Here is a 20276-nt window from a genome sequence, read left to right as displayed (position 1 = left end):
TAAAGACTTTTAAAAAAAATGTATCCAAAAGCCAAACAGCACAGGTAGTTACAAACTTAAAAACAAAGGCAAAGATGATAGAGGTTAATGGATGAGGCAAATGTCGGGGTGCCTGGGTGGCTCCATCAGTTAAAGCAGCCAACTGGGTTTTGGCTCAGGTCATGATCTCATGGATCCTAGGATCGAGCCCTGAGTCAGGCTCTATCCTGGGTGTGGAATCTGCTTAAAGATTTCCTTCCTCTTGCTCTTCCCCCTACTTGTTCTTTCTCTCTCTCTCAAATTAAATAAACTAACCTTTGAAAAACATAGATAAGGCAAACGTGGGTATCAGGCTGGATACTGGAAACAAAACAGAAACCACTATCCCATGAACCAATCCTACAAACACAACTGTTGAGTCCTCAGCACCCGGAACGCCGTGTACAGTGCTGATGGATTTCTTTTAAGAGAGATGTCATGAAACTGGAGGAGATCCAAGGAAACACAGCTGAAAAGATCAAGCGAACAGGGAGCCTGCCATGTGAGGAGAAGCTAAAAGGATTACGTTCAGCAGGGATGAGAAAGGCCACAGTTGCAGTCACTCTGAAGTGCGGCCAACGCACCAAATGGTATGGATAAGTGCAGAATAATGACACCTGGCACCCAAAACCATACCATGCCAGCCAAAGAGAGGACCCCGGAAGGCCCCTGGGCCCTAGCTGAGGACAGGCGTACAGAAACGGGCCACTCTGATAGGAAGTAAACTTACAGCACGCACTGCACCTGTAACAGAGCAGGTGTGCAGAACGGAGAACACGCATCACCATCTCCAGAGGGGGGACGGGGTGCAGTCCTCAGGTGGACGGGCTGGCAAGAGCTGCTGAGACCCCGGTAGGCTCCTCACCATCCACCTGGTTCCCTGACACAACCTGAGTGAGTCCACTCCTCACAATGAGGAGTGCTCAGGGCAAAGCTGAAATATGAATGAACCCACACCTGTGAACCTATTCATGAACAGACAATGCAAAGTCAGGGACGGGCTGCCAAGGGAGACGAAACCCTTGCCAATCTGTGTGGCCCCACTACAATCCTCCTTAGCATTGGCATTGACCGTGGACATGCGAAGGGGGTCTCAATATTGCCATTCTCAATAGCGGTCTGCAAAGAGTAACAATGACACCTCCCCGGCGCTGGTGTTGTGGGACCTGACCAAGGCAACAGCTCCTGGCAGCCTGGATCTAAGTGCTGAAGGTCTCACAGGGACCAGGAAGTTGGCCTCAGCTCAGGCCCAAAGCATCAGGCAGCCTGGTAGATGGATGGCTCACTCCTGGCCCCAGCTCTGTGTGGGACAGGCTTCAAAAGGTGGCAAGTAAAAGCTGACCTCGGGGGCCAGGCTTCTCCTGCACGTGACGGGCCACATCAGCAGGCCACATGCATGCTGACTCACCAGGGCTTCCACTCCACGGGCAGCGGGGCCACGATACCCTCCCGCGCCAGCCACATCAGTTCTGGTTCCTTGATGGGATCAATACCAATCTCTCTGGCAAATTCAAGAATTTCTGCAAGAAGAGGCAGGAGCATGAGAAAGGAAGAAAGTTGAGGATGTGATTGGAAAAAAGAGAAATCACAATCAACCTTGTGAAATAGTAAGAAATATACACATTGGTCTCTCCCCCCACTTCCTATTACTATTTGGTCTTTAACCCCAGTTCCTGGGATCCCTGGGTGGTGCAGTGGTTTAGCGCCTGCCTTTGGCCCAGGGCGCAATCCTGGAGACCGAGGATCGAATCCCACGTCGGGCTCCCGGTGCATGGAGCCTGCTTCTCCCTCTGCCTGTGTCTCTGCCTCTCTCTCTCTCTCTCTCTCTGTCTCTCTGTGACTATCATAAATAAATAAAAATCTAAAAAAATAAAAATAAAAATAAAAAAACCAGTTCCTCAGCCAGAGCTCCTAAAACCCCTGAATTTCCTGTGTAACAAAAGCATTTTTTTCTTCCAGCGAGGTGACTCTGGTGCGCTCTGGTGGACTCTGGGGGTTGGTCACCAGAAAGACAGAGCCATGATTGGAACCTTCAGTGGTGTCTGGCTGGCTCAGCTGGTAGACTATGCAACTCTTGATCTTGGGGTAGTGAGTTCAAGCCCCCATTGGGTGTAGAGATTACTTAAAAATAAAATATTGGGACGCCTGGGTGGCTCAGTGGTTGAGTGTCTGCGTTTGGATCAGGTAGTGATCCCAGGGCCCTGGGAACTATCTAGTCCTACATTGGGCTCCCCACAGGGAGCCTGCTTCTCCCTCTACCTATGTCTCTGCCTCTCTGTGTGTCTCTCATGAATAAATAAATAAAATCTTTTTTTTTTTAGTAATAATAAAATAAAACCTTTGAAAAGGGAGGGGCAGGGGAGGGTGGAGGGGTGGCTCAGTCAGTTAAGCATATGCCTTCGACTCAGGTCAAATCTCTGGGTCCTGGGATTGAGCCCCACATCAGGTTCCCTGCTCAGCAGAGAGCTGCCTTCTCCCTCTCCCTCTGCCCCTCACCCCTGCTCATGCTCGCTCACTCTTTTTTTCAAATAAATAAAAAAAATCTTAAAAAAAAAAAAAAAAAAAAAAACAAGCAGCAGCAGCTTGGAATTTTCAGCCTCACCTCCATTCTCTGGAGAGGGAGCTGAAAAAGGAGTTCATAAATGATTATGACTTGGTGAAGAAGCCTCCAGAAAAATCCCTAAACTCTGGCGTCTCAGAGAGCTTCTGCGTTGGTGAACACAACCATGTGCTAGGGGGATAGTGCATTCCGACGCCACAGAGACAGAAGCTACTGCTCTTGGGACCCTGACCTCACCCTACGGATCTCTTCATCTGGCTACTCATCTGTGTTCTTCATAATATCCTTCATCATATAATAAACTGGTAAAAACAGTTTTTGGCCTGTTGAGTTGTTTGGCCTGTTCCAGCAAATTATCTAACCCAAGAGGGAGGCATGGGACACTGGTGTATAGCTTGTTGGCCAGAAGTACCAGGGACAGGGGTGCCTGGGGGGCTCAGACGGTAAGCATCTGCCTTCGCCTCAAGTTATGATCTCCAGGTCCTGGAATCAAGCCCCATGTCAGGCTCCCTGCTCAGTGGGGAGTCTGTTTCTCCCTGTCTTCCCTTGCCCCTTCCCACTGCTAGTTCTCTCTCTCTCTCTCTCCCAAATAAATAAATAAAATCTTAAAAAAAAAAAATGTACCAGGGACAGCCTGGGACTTGCAACAGATGTCTGAGGTAGGGCCAGTCTTGTGTGACTGAGCCCTTAACCTCTGGATCTGATGCTCTCTCCAGGAGGACAGTGTCAGAACTGAACCAAATTGTAGGACATGCAGCTGGAGTCAGGAAAAAACCCACACACACCTGGTGCCAGTATTTTGACTGTAAGAGTAAAAGAAAAGCAGACTTTCTTCCTAGACAACTTCCTTTCTACTTTCACCTTTACTTTCTAAATTTTCTTAAGTGAGCAGGTGTTAAGTCTCTAAATATAAATAATAAACATACATAATTCTGTATTCTTAAATTACAAATGGTACACCTCAATCAAGGCATGCTATTGCCATACTCCAAGAATGTAATCTAAAGCCAAGTATAACAAAGGCAAAAATATAAGACCAAGACATCAGCATGGCAAGGGCCTAGGAACGAAGCCCAGCAGCCATAGCCAGAACCATCCTGAATGAGGGCAGCCTTACTGGGACACAAGCTCTCCCAAGATTTTCAAAATCTTAGAGCAAAAGTCCTCCTCACTCAACCAGCTAGCATGGACTGAACAACTGGAGAAGACTAAGCCCCTTGAGGGCCTTACCAACGACATGAACAGAGTCTAAACCATGGGATACATGCTTTGTGTGTGTGTGTGTGTGTGTGTGTGTGTGTGTGTGTGTGTGGTTTGGGGGATACATGTTTTAATGGAGTGGTGCACTGTGTGCCACGGGAGCAGAGACAAAGCAGTGACTTATTCTACACAGGGCCAGGGGGTTATCTGAGCTGAGAAAGTGGGATGATACTAGAGCAGCCTTGTTCTGCACTCTGAATCCTCTCTTCCATGAAGGCAGTTGTTTCTTTTCCAATTATGCTAAATTTTATGGACTTGGTTATATTTTTTTTGGAAAGCATTTAGAAAGTTCTTTCACCAGAGATCTGGAGAACTGTTGGGAGATAGAGGTACTGAGCTCAGAGCTCTCTCACCTACAGGAAAAAAAGAGATGAGCTAACCACTGCAATATTTTACCAGAGCCCCCAGGAATGATAAATACCCCAGGGGCATCGATGCTTCCGCTGATAAGAGCCCAAGCCAGAAAGACATCACCAGTTTGGGTCACCAGTGTAAAATGTAAAGGTTGACACACGTGGGGGAGAAAAAGCCCTTTTTCAAAGGACCAGCTCGAACTGGGTTAGCCAGAGACTGACTCATTCACTGATCTCGCAAATATTTTTTGTTTTGTTTTGCTTTTTTTGGCAAATATTTTTTGAATGCTTCCTATGTGCTATGAATAAAAGAAATGGTCTCTGCCCTTATGGAGTCTATATTCTAGCAGAAGAAACCACCAGTAAAGAAGTAAACAGATAAATATACAAAGAATTAAAGCTTCTGATAAAGGGAAGGAAGTAAATGAGGTCTGAGATATAGGAAGTCAAGGTGGAGGTGGCACTCCTTAGGAAGGGTCAAGGGAAACCTCTCAGAATGGAAAACAACTAAAACCTATAGGAAACAAGGGAGCTAGCCATGCAGAGTACTCAGTCAGAAGAGCAGGTGCAAAGGGCCTGTGGCAAGCAACAGCTCAGCCCATCTAGGGACTGTCAGAAGGGCCATGTGACTGGCAGGGTGAGCAAGAGAGTGGCACCAGGTGAGCCACCCCAGGTGGCAAGGTAGGGTCATGCAGAGTCTCACATACCCCACTAAGGGTGTTATGCTAAGTATAATAGAATATTACTAAAAGCAGAGCCCTGATCTGATCTGCTTTACACTGTAAGAACAGTGTGGTACAAGGTGGAGTACATGCTGCGAAGGGTATGACACAAATAAGGAGGCTAATCAGGAAGCCACTGACAGCCCAGGAAGAGAAATGGTGTCTTGAGCCTAGACCGTCTAAACTTGGGACTGAGCAGAAGGAAGTTTTCATAAACACCCTTAGAACATCCTTAGGTCTCCATTCACAAGAGCAAACAAAAAAGAAAGAATATTTAGGAAACATGCTGAGCAAGAAATCTATAAAACCTACATGAAGAAAACTTTAAGTCACTCCTAAAAAAACACAAACAAAACACAAATGAGAAGGAACAGCACCTTCTTGGGTAGGAAGGTGAAACTTTGGGAAGATGTCAATTCTCTCTAGGTTCATTCATAAATTGAACACAATGTTCTCCAAAATTCCAACAGTTCTCCCATATAGAGCCCTTCCCAGAACCGGACAAGGTGATCTAAAGTTCAAGGGGAGATAAGACGAACAAGATAAGCAAGGAAAGTGTGTGGGGAGGAGGAGCCACGAGGGCACTTCAGTCCTGCTGGAGCCTCAGTAAGGAAGAGTGTGGTGCCAGCGTGTGAACAGTCCAGGGTAACATGTAGGTGGCACCCAGGCAGCAGGGGGAGGCCGGGGTAGCCGTGATCATGGTCGGCATGGGGACAAACCCAGAGGAACAAGTGAGAGAAGTGTGTGTCCTTGCAGTAGGGAACACTTTTCTGACCACAACACAAAATGCTGAGGCCACAGGAGAATGGACTGATGATACATTTAAGGCAAAAATGAAAACCTTCCACACGGCAAAGAAATCAAAATCCCATGCAAGTGTGCAGAGTCAGGGTTCATGCAGGATCCACGGGCTCTTGGGAGTGCAAGACCTCCCCCACCCCGCCCCACCCCCACCCTGCCATCTCTAGCAGGCCTGCAAGGCCTGAATGGTGTGCCCAGGGCCCCAGAGCCTGAGAAGTTCAGAGGTCTCTCCATCCCCCAGAGTAGCACAGCGCTTCCAGGGAAGGCCCTTTTGTGAGGATGCCTGGCTGCATGGCTGCAGGTCTGGCTACACAGCTCAGCAGATCTGTGACTGGGGGGAAGTTAGTTCTCTGTGCCTCAGTCCCTCATCTGTAAAATGGGAATGGTAACAGCACTCAACACATGGAGCTACTGCAGGGGCTGAAAAGGAAATACACATGGGGCACCTGGCTGGTTCAGCTGGAAGAGCAAGCCACTCCTGATCCCAGGGTTCAAGCCCCATGTCGGATATAGATATCACTCAGTAAGTTCGCAAAAAAAAAAAAGGAAGTCGATGTAAACTGAGCACAGAGCCGGGTATATAGGAGCACTCAGTAAATACTATTACTATATTACTGTTTCAAAACAAAAACACTGCTTTAGTTTTTTCTTAAGAAATTGAGTCACTCCTGGCCTCAGGACACACTGTTTATCATGGTATCCCCTCCTATGTTTTCATTTTTTTTAAGATGGATTTCTTTTTAAAAATATTTATTCATTTACTTATTTTTTAAGATTTTATTTTTAGGGACGCCTGGGTGGCTCAGCGGTTTGGTGCCTGCCTTCAGCCCAGGGTGTGATCCTGGAGATCCAGGATCGAGTCCCACATCAGGCAAACTGTGTGGAGCCTGCTTTTTCCTCTGCCTATCTCTCTGCCTCTCTATCTCTCTGTGTGTGTCTCTCATGAATAAATAAATGAAATCTTTAAAAAAAAAAAAAAAGATTTTATTTTTAAGTAATCTCTACGCCCAACATGGGGCTCCAATTCATGACCCCAAGATCAAGAGTCACATGCTCTACTGAGTCAAAACCAGGCGCCCCTATATTATCATTTAAAATTAACCATTGGGGATGCCTGGGAAGCTCAGTCAGTTAAGCGACTGTCTTTAGCTCAGGTCATGATCCCAATGTCCTGGGATCGAGCTCCACGTTGGGCTTCCTGTTCAGTGAGGAGTCTGCTTCTCCCTCCCCCTCTACTGTCCCCCCACCCCTGCCACCTCCCTGCTGTGCTCTCTGGCTTTCTCTCTCTGTCAAAGAAAGAAATAAAACCTTTTTTAAAAAATTAAATTAACCATTGATCCAACCCAGGTTCAGCAAACTTTTTTTTTTTTTTTTGTAAAGGGCCAAAGAGCAAATATTTTAGGCTTTGTGGGTGATACTGTTTGTCACAACTGCTCAATACTTCCCTTGTGCCATGAAAGCAGCCACAGACAATACATCTACAAATAAGCATGGCTATTTTATAGTAAAACCTTATTTACAAGAAGGCAACAGCACAGGTTAGGCCCATGGACTATTGTATTCCAACCTCTGATCTAACCAAATATACGGAGCAGCCCTGCAAAGGCAGCATACTTTGTATTGGAAGGATAAAAGTCAATCACAGATCATTCCTGCCCTCAGAGAACTATTACATTGCACCCCAGGCCTCTTACCTTGCTCACTAGGGATGTAGGTCTCATCATAATCTTCCTCTAGAACCAGCTGGTCGCCGATGCGGACGGGTCTTCCGGCCATGATTGGTCTGGGCTCGAACACCTAGGTCCCAAAGACCCCTACCCAAAGAGAAAATCAGTGATCCAGCATAACAGGGGAAAACCTGCAGCTGGGTCACAGAGCACCTGGGTGAGACCAGACCCTGAGAGCCAGCTTAGCCAGAGATTTTCCAGACTCCAGGTATAGAGAAGGGTGGGACCAACAGCTCAGAACTCAGACCTTCTAGGCTCTGCACTTGGGAAAGTTCACTGAGACACACTTCCCAAAGGCTTGCTGAACACTCACTGGGCCACAAAAGTTCTAGAAACCCAGCCCCCTCAAGAGTTTGACTCCCCAACCCAGGAGCAATCAATCATAGTATAAGGGCCCCAGCTAGAAAACCCTAGTGAGACAACAAAGGAATTAGTGGTGCGTGTGCACACACACATACCCATACATCAACACATCCCAGTGCAGTCACACTGTCACAACACACATCCGTATTTGCACTCAACTATACCCTCAGGAAGCTGCCTATCTAGTGACTAGCACACAGAACTTCAACAGGGGAAGGGGGAAAACCATCCTGCTGCGGCAGCACTGAGAGAAGGAACATTCCGGCTGAAGGGCAGAAGGCAGGCTTCTCAGGGAGCTGACACCAAGGGCAGACGAGAGTCGTGTTAGTGGAGAGAGGTATTCTAGGCAAGGGGACGTCAGGTGCAGACGAGGTGTTCTGGAGCGTTGGGCGGCGGCATGCGTGGCAGGGGCTGGGCTGGAAAGCCAGGTCACCAAGAGCCATGGAGACCAGGCGACTCTCCCCTGTGGCACAGGGGAGCCACTGAGGGCTTCGCTGAAAGAAGTGGCACAGAGTGGCCTTTTTTTAGGATGAGAACTCTGGTGGGAGTGGCATGGCAGGACCGGGGGGGAACGGGACCGGTGTCAGGAGGATGACTGAGGAAGCTGCCCTCCCGGGGAAAGACGATGAGGGCCTAAAGTAGGGCAGAAGCGGAGAGAAGGCAGGGGCAGCTGCTGGGATGGCGGCTTTCACAGGACCAGGAAGGGGGGCGGGGGGGGTCCCACCTGAAACCGAGGTTTGTAGCTCCAGGGATGGGACAGCGTCAGATTCTTCAACTGACAAGAGCCGCTCCTCCCCTCCATCCTCCCCCTGTAACTACCTCTGGATCCCGGGTCACAACTCTCCCCCCTGGAGCTCCTGCCCTGAGGCTCCCGAATGATGCAGAGACAAGACACAGAGAAAAGGGGCATCCGAGTAAAGGAGTGCGTCCCCCGACTGAGCAGGTGTTGCCAGCCTGGTGTGACCAACAGGAGTCTAGGAAAGCAGGGCCTGACCTCTTCAGAAGCTGTACTGTCCCACCTGGAGCAGCAGGCACAGCACAGCCCCCTTACAGCAGGAGAAGTGGGCAGAAAGACCCTGTCATCCCGGAGAAGGTCAGGGTACGGCCTGTAATGAGTGCTCAGGAAATGGCCGGATCTGATGGTTCTGAATCTGTTCCAAGACCCCCAGAGAGGGACCCCTGATAAACAGGATATATGAGGACCGCTCCTGCAGCCCTCTCAGTACCCTGACAGTCCCCAGATGGGCAAGGAAGGTATCTTGCCTTAGGACTCACCAGAGATGACTCCCTCTACCAATCCGCTGGAGCCAAGGGAGTCAGGCTCTGCTCCCTCTCATTGCCAGCACGACACCTCCATACATGAACGTTGTGCCTTAGGAAGACCAGCTAATGGAAGAAGCATTCTACTCTACAGTACATAGATCCAAGTGGGGGTCTGCTCCCTATCCTAAGAACCTGTAATACCTCGAGAAAGTACTATTCCCTCTGCACACACAGTCAGAGGTTAAGTGGGGCCCCTGACTGAAAAAAGCAAAGCAGAAAGGTACCAGGACAGTTGATGCATCTTAAGGAGCCACAAGAATCTTGAATTCTCTGAGTTAGGGAGGAGAGGGAGAAGGAAAGGGAAAGAATCCCCGGCGACATCAGGCTAACCATTATTCAATCCAACAGGAGAGTGACTTATCACAAGGCATTGTATCAACCATCTCAGAGCATTTGAGAAATCCCACATTTGAGAGATGTGACCTATCCCTAGACATATCCAACTCCAGAAAGCACGGGGCAGGTGAAATCTCTTTGCAACAGAATGCCTAATTAGCTGTATTTAAAAGTCAAGAAGAACCTGGAAAATCTAAATTCATGGATCATTCCAATATTAGATAAGTCTTTTGCCAGAAAAAAACAAAACAAAACAAAAACTAAGATGTGGGTGGGCTATATTTTACCTCCTTTCTCTGCCTTGCTTGGTTTAAGAAAAGATGAGGGTAGTAAGGGCAGGACCAAAAGGACAGGAACTGGTAGGACTGAGGAAGGTGGTGGGAAGGGAAGTCATATGTGTTTAATGGCTACTAGAGATCATTTATTCATTTGAGAAATATTTATTGAACACCTACTGAGTTTACTTTTTGCCGGCAGTAGAGATGCGATGAGTAAAAACAGCTGTGTGCTAACAGAGCACACATGCGTGCATGAGAGTTCCCCGTGTTTTTATTTCTCCCACTCTGCTTGAATAATTACAAAGAAAGTGCAGCAGAGAAAAGCAAAGACTTACTGGCGAAGGCACTGGGGAGAAGGCAGGAGATATAAGAGGTGATTATACAGTGGTAATTAAGTGCAAGTCTGGGAACATTCTTGGCTTTGAATCCCAGCTCTGCCACCTACCAGCAGGGGAAGCTGCCTCAGTTTTCTCATCTGTAAAACGGAAATAACAAGGTGTATCCCCAAGGAGTGTGAGAATCAAATTATTCAACACATGGGGGCGCCTGGGTGGTTCAGTAATTTATCCTCTGACTCTTGATTTTGGCTCAGGTCATGATCTCAATGTCATGAGATCAAGCCCCACATGCTCAGCAGGGAGTCAGCTTGAGATACTCTCTTTCTCTCCCTCTCTCTCTCTGCTCCTAGCCTGCTCAGACCTGCTCTTGGGTGCATATGCTCTCTCTCTCTCTCTAAAAAAAAATAAACCTTTAAAAAATAAAAATAAAAACAAATTATTCAATACATGTAAAATACTTAAAACATAGTAAGATCTCAATAAATGTGAGCTGTTGTTATTACTATCTACATATTTGAAAGGCCCATTCTATGTTGTTCAGAGGACAGATCTAATACCAGGGAATTGGAAGGGAAGGCCATTCCAACAGAGTGACCACTTACTGAACACCTACCATGGGTTGGCTGTGCTGTTAGGGCTACAAGTCTGATTACATACGGCCCTGAACTCCAGATGAGCCTCGCTGAGAAGCCAAACATACAAAGACATGGTTGTAGAATGTATGAAGCACACTAAGGGAAGTAACAGGAGCTACAATGGGAAACTAATAAGGTAAGGACCACTAATCTTTTGGAAGATGAGGAAAAGCATCACAGAATAGAGGACCAATGAGATGGCTCTTTAAGAATAAGCAGGGGCTCACCAGGAAAAGGGAGTAGGGAAATAGAAGGCAGAAGAAACAGCATGCACAAAGGCAAAGAGGCAGAAGAACACCGTGGGTACAGAGAATTCATTTTGACACCAAAAGCTTCTATTCACTGAACACTTCCTATGTTCCAGGAACAGGATTAATGCTGCATATACATCATCTCACCTCATCCTCTTAAAGAAGTAGAAAACATTTTCTTTCCCCAGGGGCGCTGAGGTGGCTTAGTCGGTTAAGCCAGGTCATGACCTCAAAGTCCTGGGGTTGAGTCTGGCACCAGGCTCCCTGCTCAGTGGGCAGTCTGCTTCTCCCTTTCCCTCTGCTCCTACCCCCTGCTTGTATGCTCATGCTCACTCTCTCTGTCTCTCTCTCTCAAATAAACTAATATTAAAACATATTTTCCAGGCAGCCCCAGTGGCACAGTGGCTTAGCGCCGCCTGCAGCCCAGGGCGTGATCCTGGAGACCCTGGATCGAGTCCCACGTCAGGCTCTCTGCATGGTGCCTGCTTCTCCTTCTGCCTGTGTCTCTGCCTCTCTCTCTGTGTGTGTCTCTATGAATAAATAAAATCTTTAATAAAATAAAGCATATTTTCCCTAATTTTCAAACAAGTAAAGTGAGGCTCAGCCAGTTTAAATAAAAAAGAATAAGTTGCCCAAGGCTTTGCAGGTAGCAAAAGGGCACAGCATAACATGCACGCCACCCCCACGTCTCTTTGACCCCAAAGCCTGAGCTCTTAACCACTCTGACACCAGAATGCAAGGGCCAACGGGAGGAGAGAGAGCTATAGTGGAAGCAAGGAGCACACTATAAAGGGCTGGGGAGGATTTAGGTTGTATCCCGTATGCGACGAGGAACCAGCACAGGATTTCACAAAGCAGATTGGCATCATCAGATCCGCAGTTTAGCAAGATATTCTGACAGCCGTCATAAGAACTGATTTGAGGAGGCCAAGAACAGAAGCAGAGGGGCCACTTGGGAGGCTTTCCTAAAAGCACAGGCAAGAAGTTATGAACTAAGTCAGTGGCGGTGAGAATAGAAAGGAAGGACCAGATGCACAGGGTATTAGGATGCAGAAAATAACAGACTTGAAGTCTGCAGCAAGTGACGGACAGGGCGGTGGGAAATCAGGGCACTTAGGCCGGTATGTGGTTATCTGTTCACTTCTATGCCTTGGCCAACAGCCCCACCTAGCACACTCCCTAGAATATAGGAAATGCCCAGCAAACGTTTGCTGCGTATGTCACACGAATGAATTCCAGGTGCAGACCTGGCTGAGTGGACCCTGGAGTCCTTCGTTGACACAGGAATTGCAAGAGAAGGCACAGATCCGGGGCGGGGGGCGGCCAGGATGGTGGGGGAGGCATGCAGCTGGAGACCATGGTTGGCGAGGTCGGAGCTCAGCAAAGAGGTCCGAGTGCAGCTCACCGTGGTTGCACAGACGGGTCCCTGAACTTGCAGGGGCGAAATCACCCAGCCCAGGCCTGCGGAGCGCGCGGAGGGGCCCGCCGGGACAGCCGAACGAGGAGTCCCGGAAGCCGAGTGAGGGCTGCGGTTCCGGCAGGACGATGTAGATTTTTTTTTTTTTTTCAATCAGTGCAAGGAGGGGAAAAATAAACCTCGGAAACTTGCTGACTTTCCAGCCTGGCCCACAGAGGGCAGAAGGTCGGGCCAGCCCTGGACCGGGTACGGGGGAGCCTCCCCACGAGAGAGGCATCAGAGCGAGGGTCGGAGGCCGGGCAGGACCGGCAAACGCGCGCCCCTGCAAGCTCACAAGCCGTCGCTCGGGCTCAGGCTCGGGCTCGCCCCCGCCGGCCCCCGGCTCAGCCCGGGATTCGGGATGGATGCGCCCTAGTGCGGACGCTCCTTCCCGACTGCTCCCTCCAGTTCCCGCCCACACTCGTGCTCCTCCCGCTCGCGGGCACACGAGTGTGCGCCAACTCTCCCGCTCGCCTCCTTCCCTCGCTGCCCGACCCCTCCCTGGAGGACGGCCTCACCTGCCCCCCGCCCCGGGACGCACCGGGCCGCGGCTCCCGGCTCTGCGCAGCTCCCCCCAGCACCACCCCGGCTCCCCGCTTCCAGGGACGCCGGGGTGTTGCCCTGCAGCGGCCTACAACCACTCCCGGAAAGCCCACAACCTAGCAACGGAGAGTCCCGCCTCTGCACGGAGCCCATAGGTCGCTGAACGAGAGCTGTGGCTCTGGATTGGTTAGAGGTCCCGTCGGGTCACGGAGGAGTGATGCACGTTTCCCGTTGCACGATGGGAGATGTAGTCCAAGATAGTTGATGCGGAGCCACAAGGGGTCATACGAGAGCTCTGAATTTGGTGAGGAGGGGAGGATTTCTTCCCGGGCAGGAGAGGGTCATTCACAGTATTTATTGTGACGTGAATTAACTAATGCAATCTATTCGTCATGATCTTTTATTTTTTTAATTTTTTTAAATTTTTATTTATTTATGATAGTCACAGAGAGAGAAAGAGAGAGAGGCAGAGACATAAGCAGGCTCCATGCACCGGGAGCCCGATGTGGGATTCGATCCCAGGTCTCCAGGATCGCGCCCTGGGCCAAAGGCGGGCGCCAAACCGCTGCACCACCCAGGGATCCCCGTCATGATTTTTTAAATAGTTTGATTAATATCAGGTGAATGAGACACACTGATCATCCATAACCCCTTGAGGCTCTAATAAACAAAAGAAATGTGAATGGAAGGTAAGAGGGGAACACCTCCCCCACAGAAAACTGGCTTCCCCGTGTTCTGATTAAATCAGTGAGAACCTAAACAGGACTTCAGAGCTGTGGTTTCCCTTGTTTGTCTTTTCACCCAGAGCACAGGGCTCACTTTGCAGATCTCCAACATTGGGGATGATAACATCTCTCAGAACTATTTCTAAGAGTCTATTTAAGAAGAAAATAGTGATGGGGGGCCTGGCAAGCTCAGTGGAGGGGAGCCTATGACTCCTGATCCTGGAGTCGTGAGTTGGGGCCCCACATTGGGTGTAGATTACTTAAATAAATTTTGAAGGAGAATAAGAAGAAAGTGACACAATGTGTAGTACCCTCCACATGCTTTGTCTGGCAGGAAGGTTGCTATTAATATAATTCCAACGAGCTTAATTTTGCTTATGTGGAGGACAAATCTTTTCTTTCAAATGCCCTCAGTGTCCTAGAGAAGTTAATGGAGGTGAAGAAGTTAAGAGGGCTATTACACCAATGGGGTGGGGACAGAAAAGTGAATTTACCAATTGGAGAGAATGAAGCACCTAGAGCAGCTCCTGACAGGTTCTGTTGTGGAGATGCATCTGGCTCTTTCCAACCCCTGAAACTAGTCCCAGTGCTGCTAGGCCCGCATCCCAGAATGCAGAACTTAGATAGTTGTCCCTGTAGATCCCAAACCATATATACAGAATGTATCCCTCTTTTTTTTTTTTAAGATTTTATTTATATACTCATGAGAGACACACACAGAGAGGCAGAGACATAGGCAGAGTGAGAAGCAGGCTCCCTGCAGGGAGCCTGAAGTGGGACTTGATCCTTGGACCCCGGGATCACGACCTGAGCCGAAGGCAAACGCTCAACCACTGAGTTACCCAGGTGCCCCAAGACTGTATTCCTCTTGTCTAACTTTTGCTCTTTCTGTGGAAGCTCTGCCTGCAGATGACAAATCATTGTTCCCTTTCCTTTCCACACTCCTTAAAATTCTCACAGAGGGGCTAGAAGGAGAGACTGGGATGGGACTCTAAGGGCTCACCAACTCATCCACTACAGACCTTATACAAAACAGCCAAAAAAAAAAATTGGTAGATTTGGTCTCTGTTTTATAACCAATCCAGTTAACTTTAATAGCCATCAAAACCCTTAGGTTATGGGCAGCCCAGGTGGCTCAGTGGTTTAGCGCCGCCTTCAGCCCAGGGTGTGATCCTGGAGACCTGGTATTGAGTCCCACGTCGGGCTCCCTACATGGAACCTGCTTCTCGCTCTGCGCCCCCGCCACCCCCCGTCCCTTATGAATAAATAAATAAAATCTTAAAAAAAAATCTTAAGTTTTATTCCTTAGCATGGGTTCCTTTCTATCTCATGGGGAGACCTAATAAAATCCGGGTCACCAAGGATTAATAGGATTATACCACACTGATAAACAATTTGCATTTTGTCAGGTTTCCCTGTAGATTTGTTCTTCGAAATGCAAACCAATTTATAAAATGCCCTTAGGCAAACTTAATTAAGAAAGCAAATCTTTGGGGGGAAATAACAAAAATGACACACCAATTGATAAGCCAGTAATATACCCAATGAGTGAGGGAGATTGAGAATTTCATACATTGTAGGTTAGCTTCTGCACTCAAAGATGTGGAAGGAGGAAAACTAAATTGGTCCCCATAATTTATGCCATACCCCCAAGTCCGAAATTTCGCCGTTAGAAATTTTTCTTCTCTTTCCATGCTATTTGCTTGTAATATACAGAAAATCATTCACGTAATAAGAAAAACACTTGCTAATCCTACCATTTTTAAGATGTGAAATGAAAAAAGAAAAAAAAAGATGTGAAATGTTCTCTCTACTCTTTCAATCCACCATGTTTAAAATTACAAGCTGCCCTTCTCTGCTCTATTTTCCCCCATAGTGTATCTCACCATCAGAAACACTGTATATTTTATTTCTTTACTATCTGTCTGCCTATAGAGAATGTAAATTGCACGAGGACAGGAATTCTGGAGGATGCCTGGGTGGCTCAGCAGTTGAGCACCTGCATTTGGCTCAGGTCGTGATCCCGGGGTCCTGGGATCGAGTCCAGTATCAGGCTCCCCATGGGGAGCCTGCTTCTCCCTCTGCCTATGTCTCTGCCTCTCTTCTATGTCTCTTCTGAATTAAAAAAAAAAAAAAAAAAGACAGGAATTCTGTCCATTTTATTTACTGCTGTATCCATAGTGCCTAAAACAGGGCTTAGCAGGTTCTCAATACACATTTGCTGAATGAATAAATAAGCCAGTTGAAGGAAGGAATTTCACACTTCAGAGGAAACCACTGTTGACATTTTGGTTGCTATCTTTCAGACTTTTTAACGTTTATGCAGATGTAAAGTTATATGCATACATATATATGCACATACACATCCTTTTTAATTTTTGCAGAAATGAAATCATAATGTACATATTGTTCTACAATGTGCTTTTTCTCACTTAACATCTTTCAAGATGAGTTCATAATGACTTACTCCATTCTTATAACAGTGAAGTAGGATTCCATTAAATGTCTCCTCCTACTGGTAATCATTCATTTTGTTTCCAAAGTTCTGGTATTACATACATGCTGAATACAGTTGTATTTGTTGGATAGGATCCTAGAAGTGACATTGCTCAAAGAGTTTATATTTTTTACATTTTAATAGACATTGCCAAATTTCTCTCTAAAAGTGGAATAATTTTAGTCCAAACAACACTTTCACCAACACCAACTATTTCCAATGTGAGATAGATAAATAAATAAATAAATAAATAAATAAATAAATAAATGGTGATGGTATCTATTGTGACTGCATTCTTTCAATATTTATGAAGTTGAACTTTTTCCCACATTGTTTATTGACCATTTGAATTTCTTCTGTTAATTATCTATTCACAATCTTTGTTCACTTCTCTATCAGGTTTGTTGGGGGTTTTATTGATTTGTAGATGCTCTTTATTTTTGTTTTTGTTTTTTAAAGATTTTATTTATTTATTTATGAGAGACACAGAGAGAGAGAGAGAGGCAGAGACACAGGCAGAGGGAGAAACAGGCTCCACTCAGGAAGCCCAATGTGGGACTTGATCCCGGGTCTCCAGGATCACACCCTGGGCCAAGGGCGGCGCCAAACCACCGAGCCACCTGGGCTGCCCGCTCTTTGTATATATAGACATCAACCCTTTGTCTCTTTATTATGTGACAAATGTCTCCTAGTCTGTGACTTATCTTTTAACTTTATAAATGTCATTTTTCATTTTGTAAATTTTGTGGTAATAGTAACGCTAATAGCTAAATTTTACTGAGCACTTATAATATGGCAGACATCATTTTAAGTGCTTTATATGGATTATCTCATTTAAATCTTACGTTACAAGGTATGTACTACTGTTATCACCATTTTGTAGATGAGAAAATGGAGACTACAAAGGATAAGGAACTAGCCCGGAGTCTCCCAGGTTCTAAGTGGCAAAACCAGACTTAGAATACCACAAGTCTGATTCTACAGAAGTTTTAAAAATTCAAATAGTCAAGTCTGCCCTTTAAGAAAAACAAAACCAAAAACAAAACTCTGAGTTTTGTTAGAGAGACCTTCTTTAACGTAAGATTATTAAATAATCCTCTACTTTTTTCTGTAGTTTTATTTTTCATGTTAAGCCCTTTGATCTATCTGAAGTATGTTTTACATGAAGTAGAGATTTAGTTTTCTTTCCTTCCAAATGGATAGCCAATTGTCCCCCAAACAGTTATTGAAGGTGTGGCAATTTCCTTTTAATATGAATGTTATCTTTATCATATACAGAATTTCCACGCTTATATTGATCTATTGATTTTTTAAAACTTGATTTTTATTTTTTTAAGATTTTATTTATTTATTCATGAGAGAGAGAGAGAGGCAGAGACACAGGCAGAGGGAGAAGCAGGCTCCATGCAGTGAGCCCGACGTGGGATTTGATTCTGGGTCTCCAGGATCACACCCTGGGCTAAAGGCAGGCACTTAACCACTGAGCCACCCAGGAATCCCTGATTTTTATTTTTAAACTTGTGTCTAATCGCCTTGTTGGTTAGGATTTTCTACTCGGATAACATGCAAATAAGCATTCCTTTGCTTTCTGATAAACTTTTTAATTGCTCTGTGCATTTATTAGCTAATATTAATGTCGCAAAGAGGGAACACAAGCTCACAAACACTCTACACAGTTTCACAAGACACACTGCAGGGGGAAAAGTGACTTAGAAGGATCAACAGTATCCTAGGGTCTTGGTGGATGCATTCCTGGGGGAAGTGGACCTCTAATTCCTGGTGGAGAGGGTCTCATTCCTGAAGGGGCGTGCCTATTGGTGTCCTTCAAGCAGGGGGAACACAATTGGTGGCCCCATGGGTGGTCTCATACCAGGGGGAGGAGCCACATCACCTGGAGGTGGTGTTGCTAGGCCCTCAGAAGTGGGTGGGGCCCCCATTTAGTTGGGTATTGGGTTGGGAGTCCAGCACTGTTGGCAGGAGCTGCAACTGCACAGCTGCTATAGTACCTCTTCCCTGTGGAGTCATTTCTTGTTGGGATAGGCCCCCAACCCCTCTGACAGGACCTGCTAATCTAACAGGAGCCTAGGGAATTGGAACACCAGCTGGCACTCCTCTGCCAGCTGCCCTACCAACCCCAGGGGCTCCTGCAGTTCCAACAAGTGGTATCCGAGCAATGCCAGTATCCCACAGTCATGAAAACCAAGTTCTCCCCATGTAGCAACACCAGACCCAAAATCCGCTTTTCTTCACGGTCTGGTTGCTTCACATTCTGTGGGCTTGATCTTCCTGAATTCATCACAATCACAGAGAATCTCGTTCATATGCTTGCCAAAGCCTTAAAGGTACCAATGAATGTGCCAATGGCTCAGTCGAACTTGTGACTCTTGATCTTGGGGTTGTAAGTTCAAGTCTGATGTTGACTGTAGAGATTACTTAAAAAACAAAATCATGCCAATGAAGATTTGCCCATCTTGCAGGATACATCTCATTCTGTGGTCAACGTGCTGCAGCACCTCTTGGCCCTTTCCCAGTCATGGTTGTGTTCCACCAAATCCAGTGTCTGCAGGAAGGTTTCAGATCCTTAAGACCCAAGGGAAGGCTCCAGGTAAAGGTATGATGCAGGTTCTCTTTCAATCACTGCAGACTTGGGGCAGAGGCTCCAAACAGTAAATGGAGCCTGGTTTTTCACTGGGAAGTCAGCTCCCTGGATGTTCCAGTCCTGCTTTAACCACCTCTTGGTGTCTCAGCTAAGAATGCCTGTCTCTGTTCCAGCTGGAAATCCACCCCAGGTACTTGCTGCTGCTGACATCACCTTGGGTATAGCTGACTCCCCCCCCCCCCCTGGTGCGTGCTGTTGTTCTGTAGTCCCTCTCAGGGGGATCCCTGGGTGGCGCAGCGGTTTGGCGCCTGCCTTTGGCCCAGGGCGCGATCCTGGAGACCCGGGATCGAGTCCCACGTCGGGCTCCCGGTGCATGGAGCCTGCTTCTCCCTCTGCCTGCTTCTCCCTCTGCCTGTGTCTCTGCCTCTCTCTCTCTCTGTGACTATCATAAAAAAAAAAAAATGTAGTCCCTCTCAGGTATAAGCGGTTCCTGGCCCGCTCTATCACTCTGCTGGCCACACCTCAGAACAGACCGTCCGGCGTCGCTGGTGACCACTCACTGCACTCTGCCTGCTTTCTAATATTTATAGCACTTGTTTCATGTTCTCATCCTACTGAATTAGCTAGGCTGATCTAAACTACACGGGAGGGGCGCCTAGCTGGCTCAGTCGGGGGAGCATGTGACTCTCAATCTCAGGGTCATCAGTTCAAACCTCATGTTGGGTGTGGAGCCTGCTAATAAAAATAAATAAATAAAATATTTATAAACTGTGTGGGAGAAGAGCGGTGATAATGACCTCCCTTTTGCTAAGCCTGACTTTAATGGGAATAAGGTCAGCCTGTTTCCTGTGATTTTGTTATGTCGTTTAAGAAGTTCCCCCTTAGGCATGCCTGGGTGGCTCAGTGGTTGAGCATCTGCCTTTGGCTCAGGGTGTGATCCTGGGGTCCTGCGATGGAGTTCCACGTTAGGGCTTCCCGCAGGGAGCCTGCTTCTTCCTCTGCTTCTCCCTCTGCCTATGTCTCTGCTGCTCTCTGTGTGTCTCTCATGAATAAATAATTTTGTTAAAAAAGAAGTTCCCCCTAGTTTTTATCAGAACTACTGAATTCTAACACCAGCTTCCCACATTTGTTAAATAACACATTGCTATAATCATACGGCTTTTCTCCCTTAAGCGATTAGAGCTCTGAAGCTTTTTGTTTTAAGCTCTTACCAGTTAATAGACAGACACTCCTCAAAGCGGTGACACTTTGAAGCTGACAGTAGCCATTTGCCCTGAGTCTGACTGGCAGCCCAGAAATGAGGATCTTGGGGATGCACAGCACCCCGGGTGGAGGTGAGGACAAGTAGAGTATCAAAGGCATGAAAAGATTCAGGTGAGGGAAGACCCCACCGGCTCTTACCTGCCCACAGATGGCAGGCTCCAGTGGAGACAAAGGGCCCCTGGGCTCTCCCCTTTGCACCTCCCTTCCGCAGCAGGCTGCCTACACTAC

The 20276-nt window shown here is 47.2% G+C and overlaps 1 protein-coding gene and 1 pseudogene across 13 annotated transcripts in view; both read right to left on the bottom strand.

Moving 5' to 3' along the window:
- Window positions 1-13044, bottom strand: part of CEP164 (centrosomal protein 164) — a 64708-nt gene extending 51664 nt beyond the window's left edge. For 10 of the 13 annotated variants that reach the window (XM_055305937.1, XM_055305941.1, XM_055305944.1 and 7 more), the window contains exons 1-3: window positions 12940-13044; window positions 7409-7528; window positions 1427-1538 (exon numbers count right to left, since the gene is read on the bottom strand). In XM_055305937.1, coding sequence (XP_055161912.1) covers window positions 1427-1538; window positions 7409-7490 — 194 coding nt within the window. In that variant the 5' untranslated portion in view covers window positions 7491-7528; window positions 12940-13044. Of the gene's footprint in view, window positions 1-1426; window positions 1539-7408; window positions 7529-12370; window positions 12488-12939 lie in introns of those variants that run through there. The other 3 variants (XM_055305938.1, XM_055305939.1, XM_055305946.1) reach the window with 3 other exon arrangements.
- A 4871-nt stretch (window positions 13045-17915) lies between these two features.
- LOC129496928 (small nuclear ribonucleoprotein-associated protein N-like) lies at window positions 17916-18714 on the bottom strand (annotated as a pseudogene).
- Window positions 18715-20276: the final 1562 nt, after the last annotated feature.

This window comes from Nyctereutes procyonoides, unplaced genomic scaffold, assembly GCF_905146905.1.
Source record: "Nyctereutes procyonoides isolate TBG_1078 unplaced genomic scaffold, NYPRO_anot_genome, whole genome shotgun sequence".
NCBI lineage: Eukaryota > Metazoa > Chordata > Mammalia > Carnivora > Canidae > Nyctereutes > Nyctereutes procyonoides.
The sequence above is the reverse complement of the archived record's forward strand: the minus strand, read 5'-3'. Positions and strand labels throughout refer to the sequence as shown.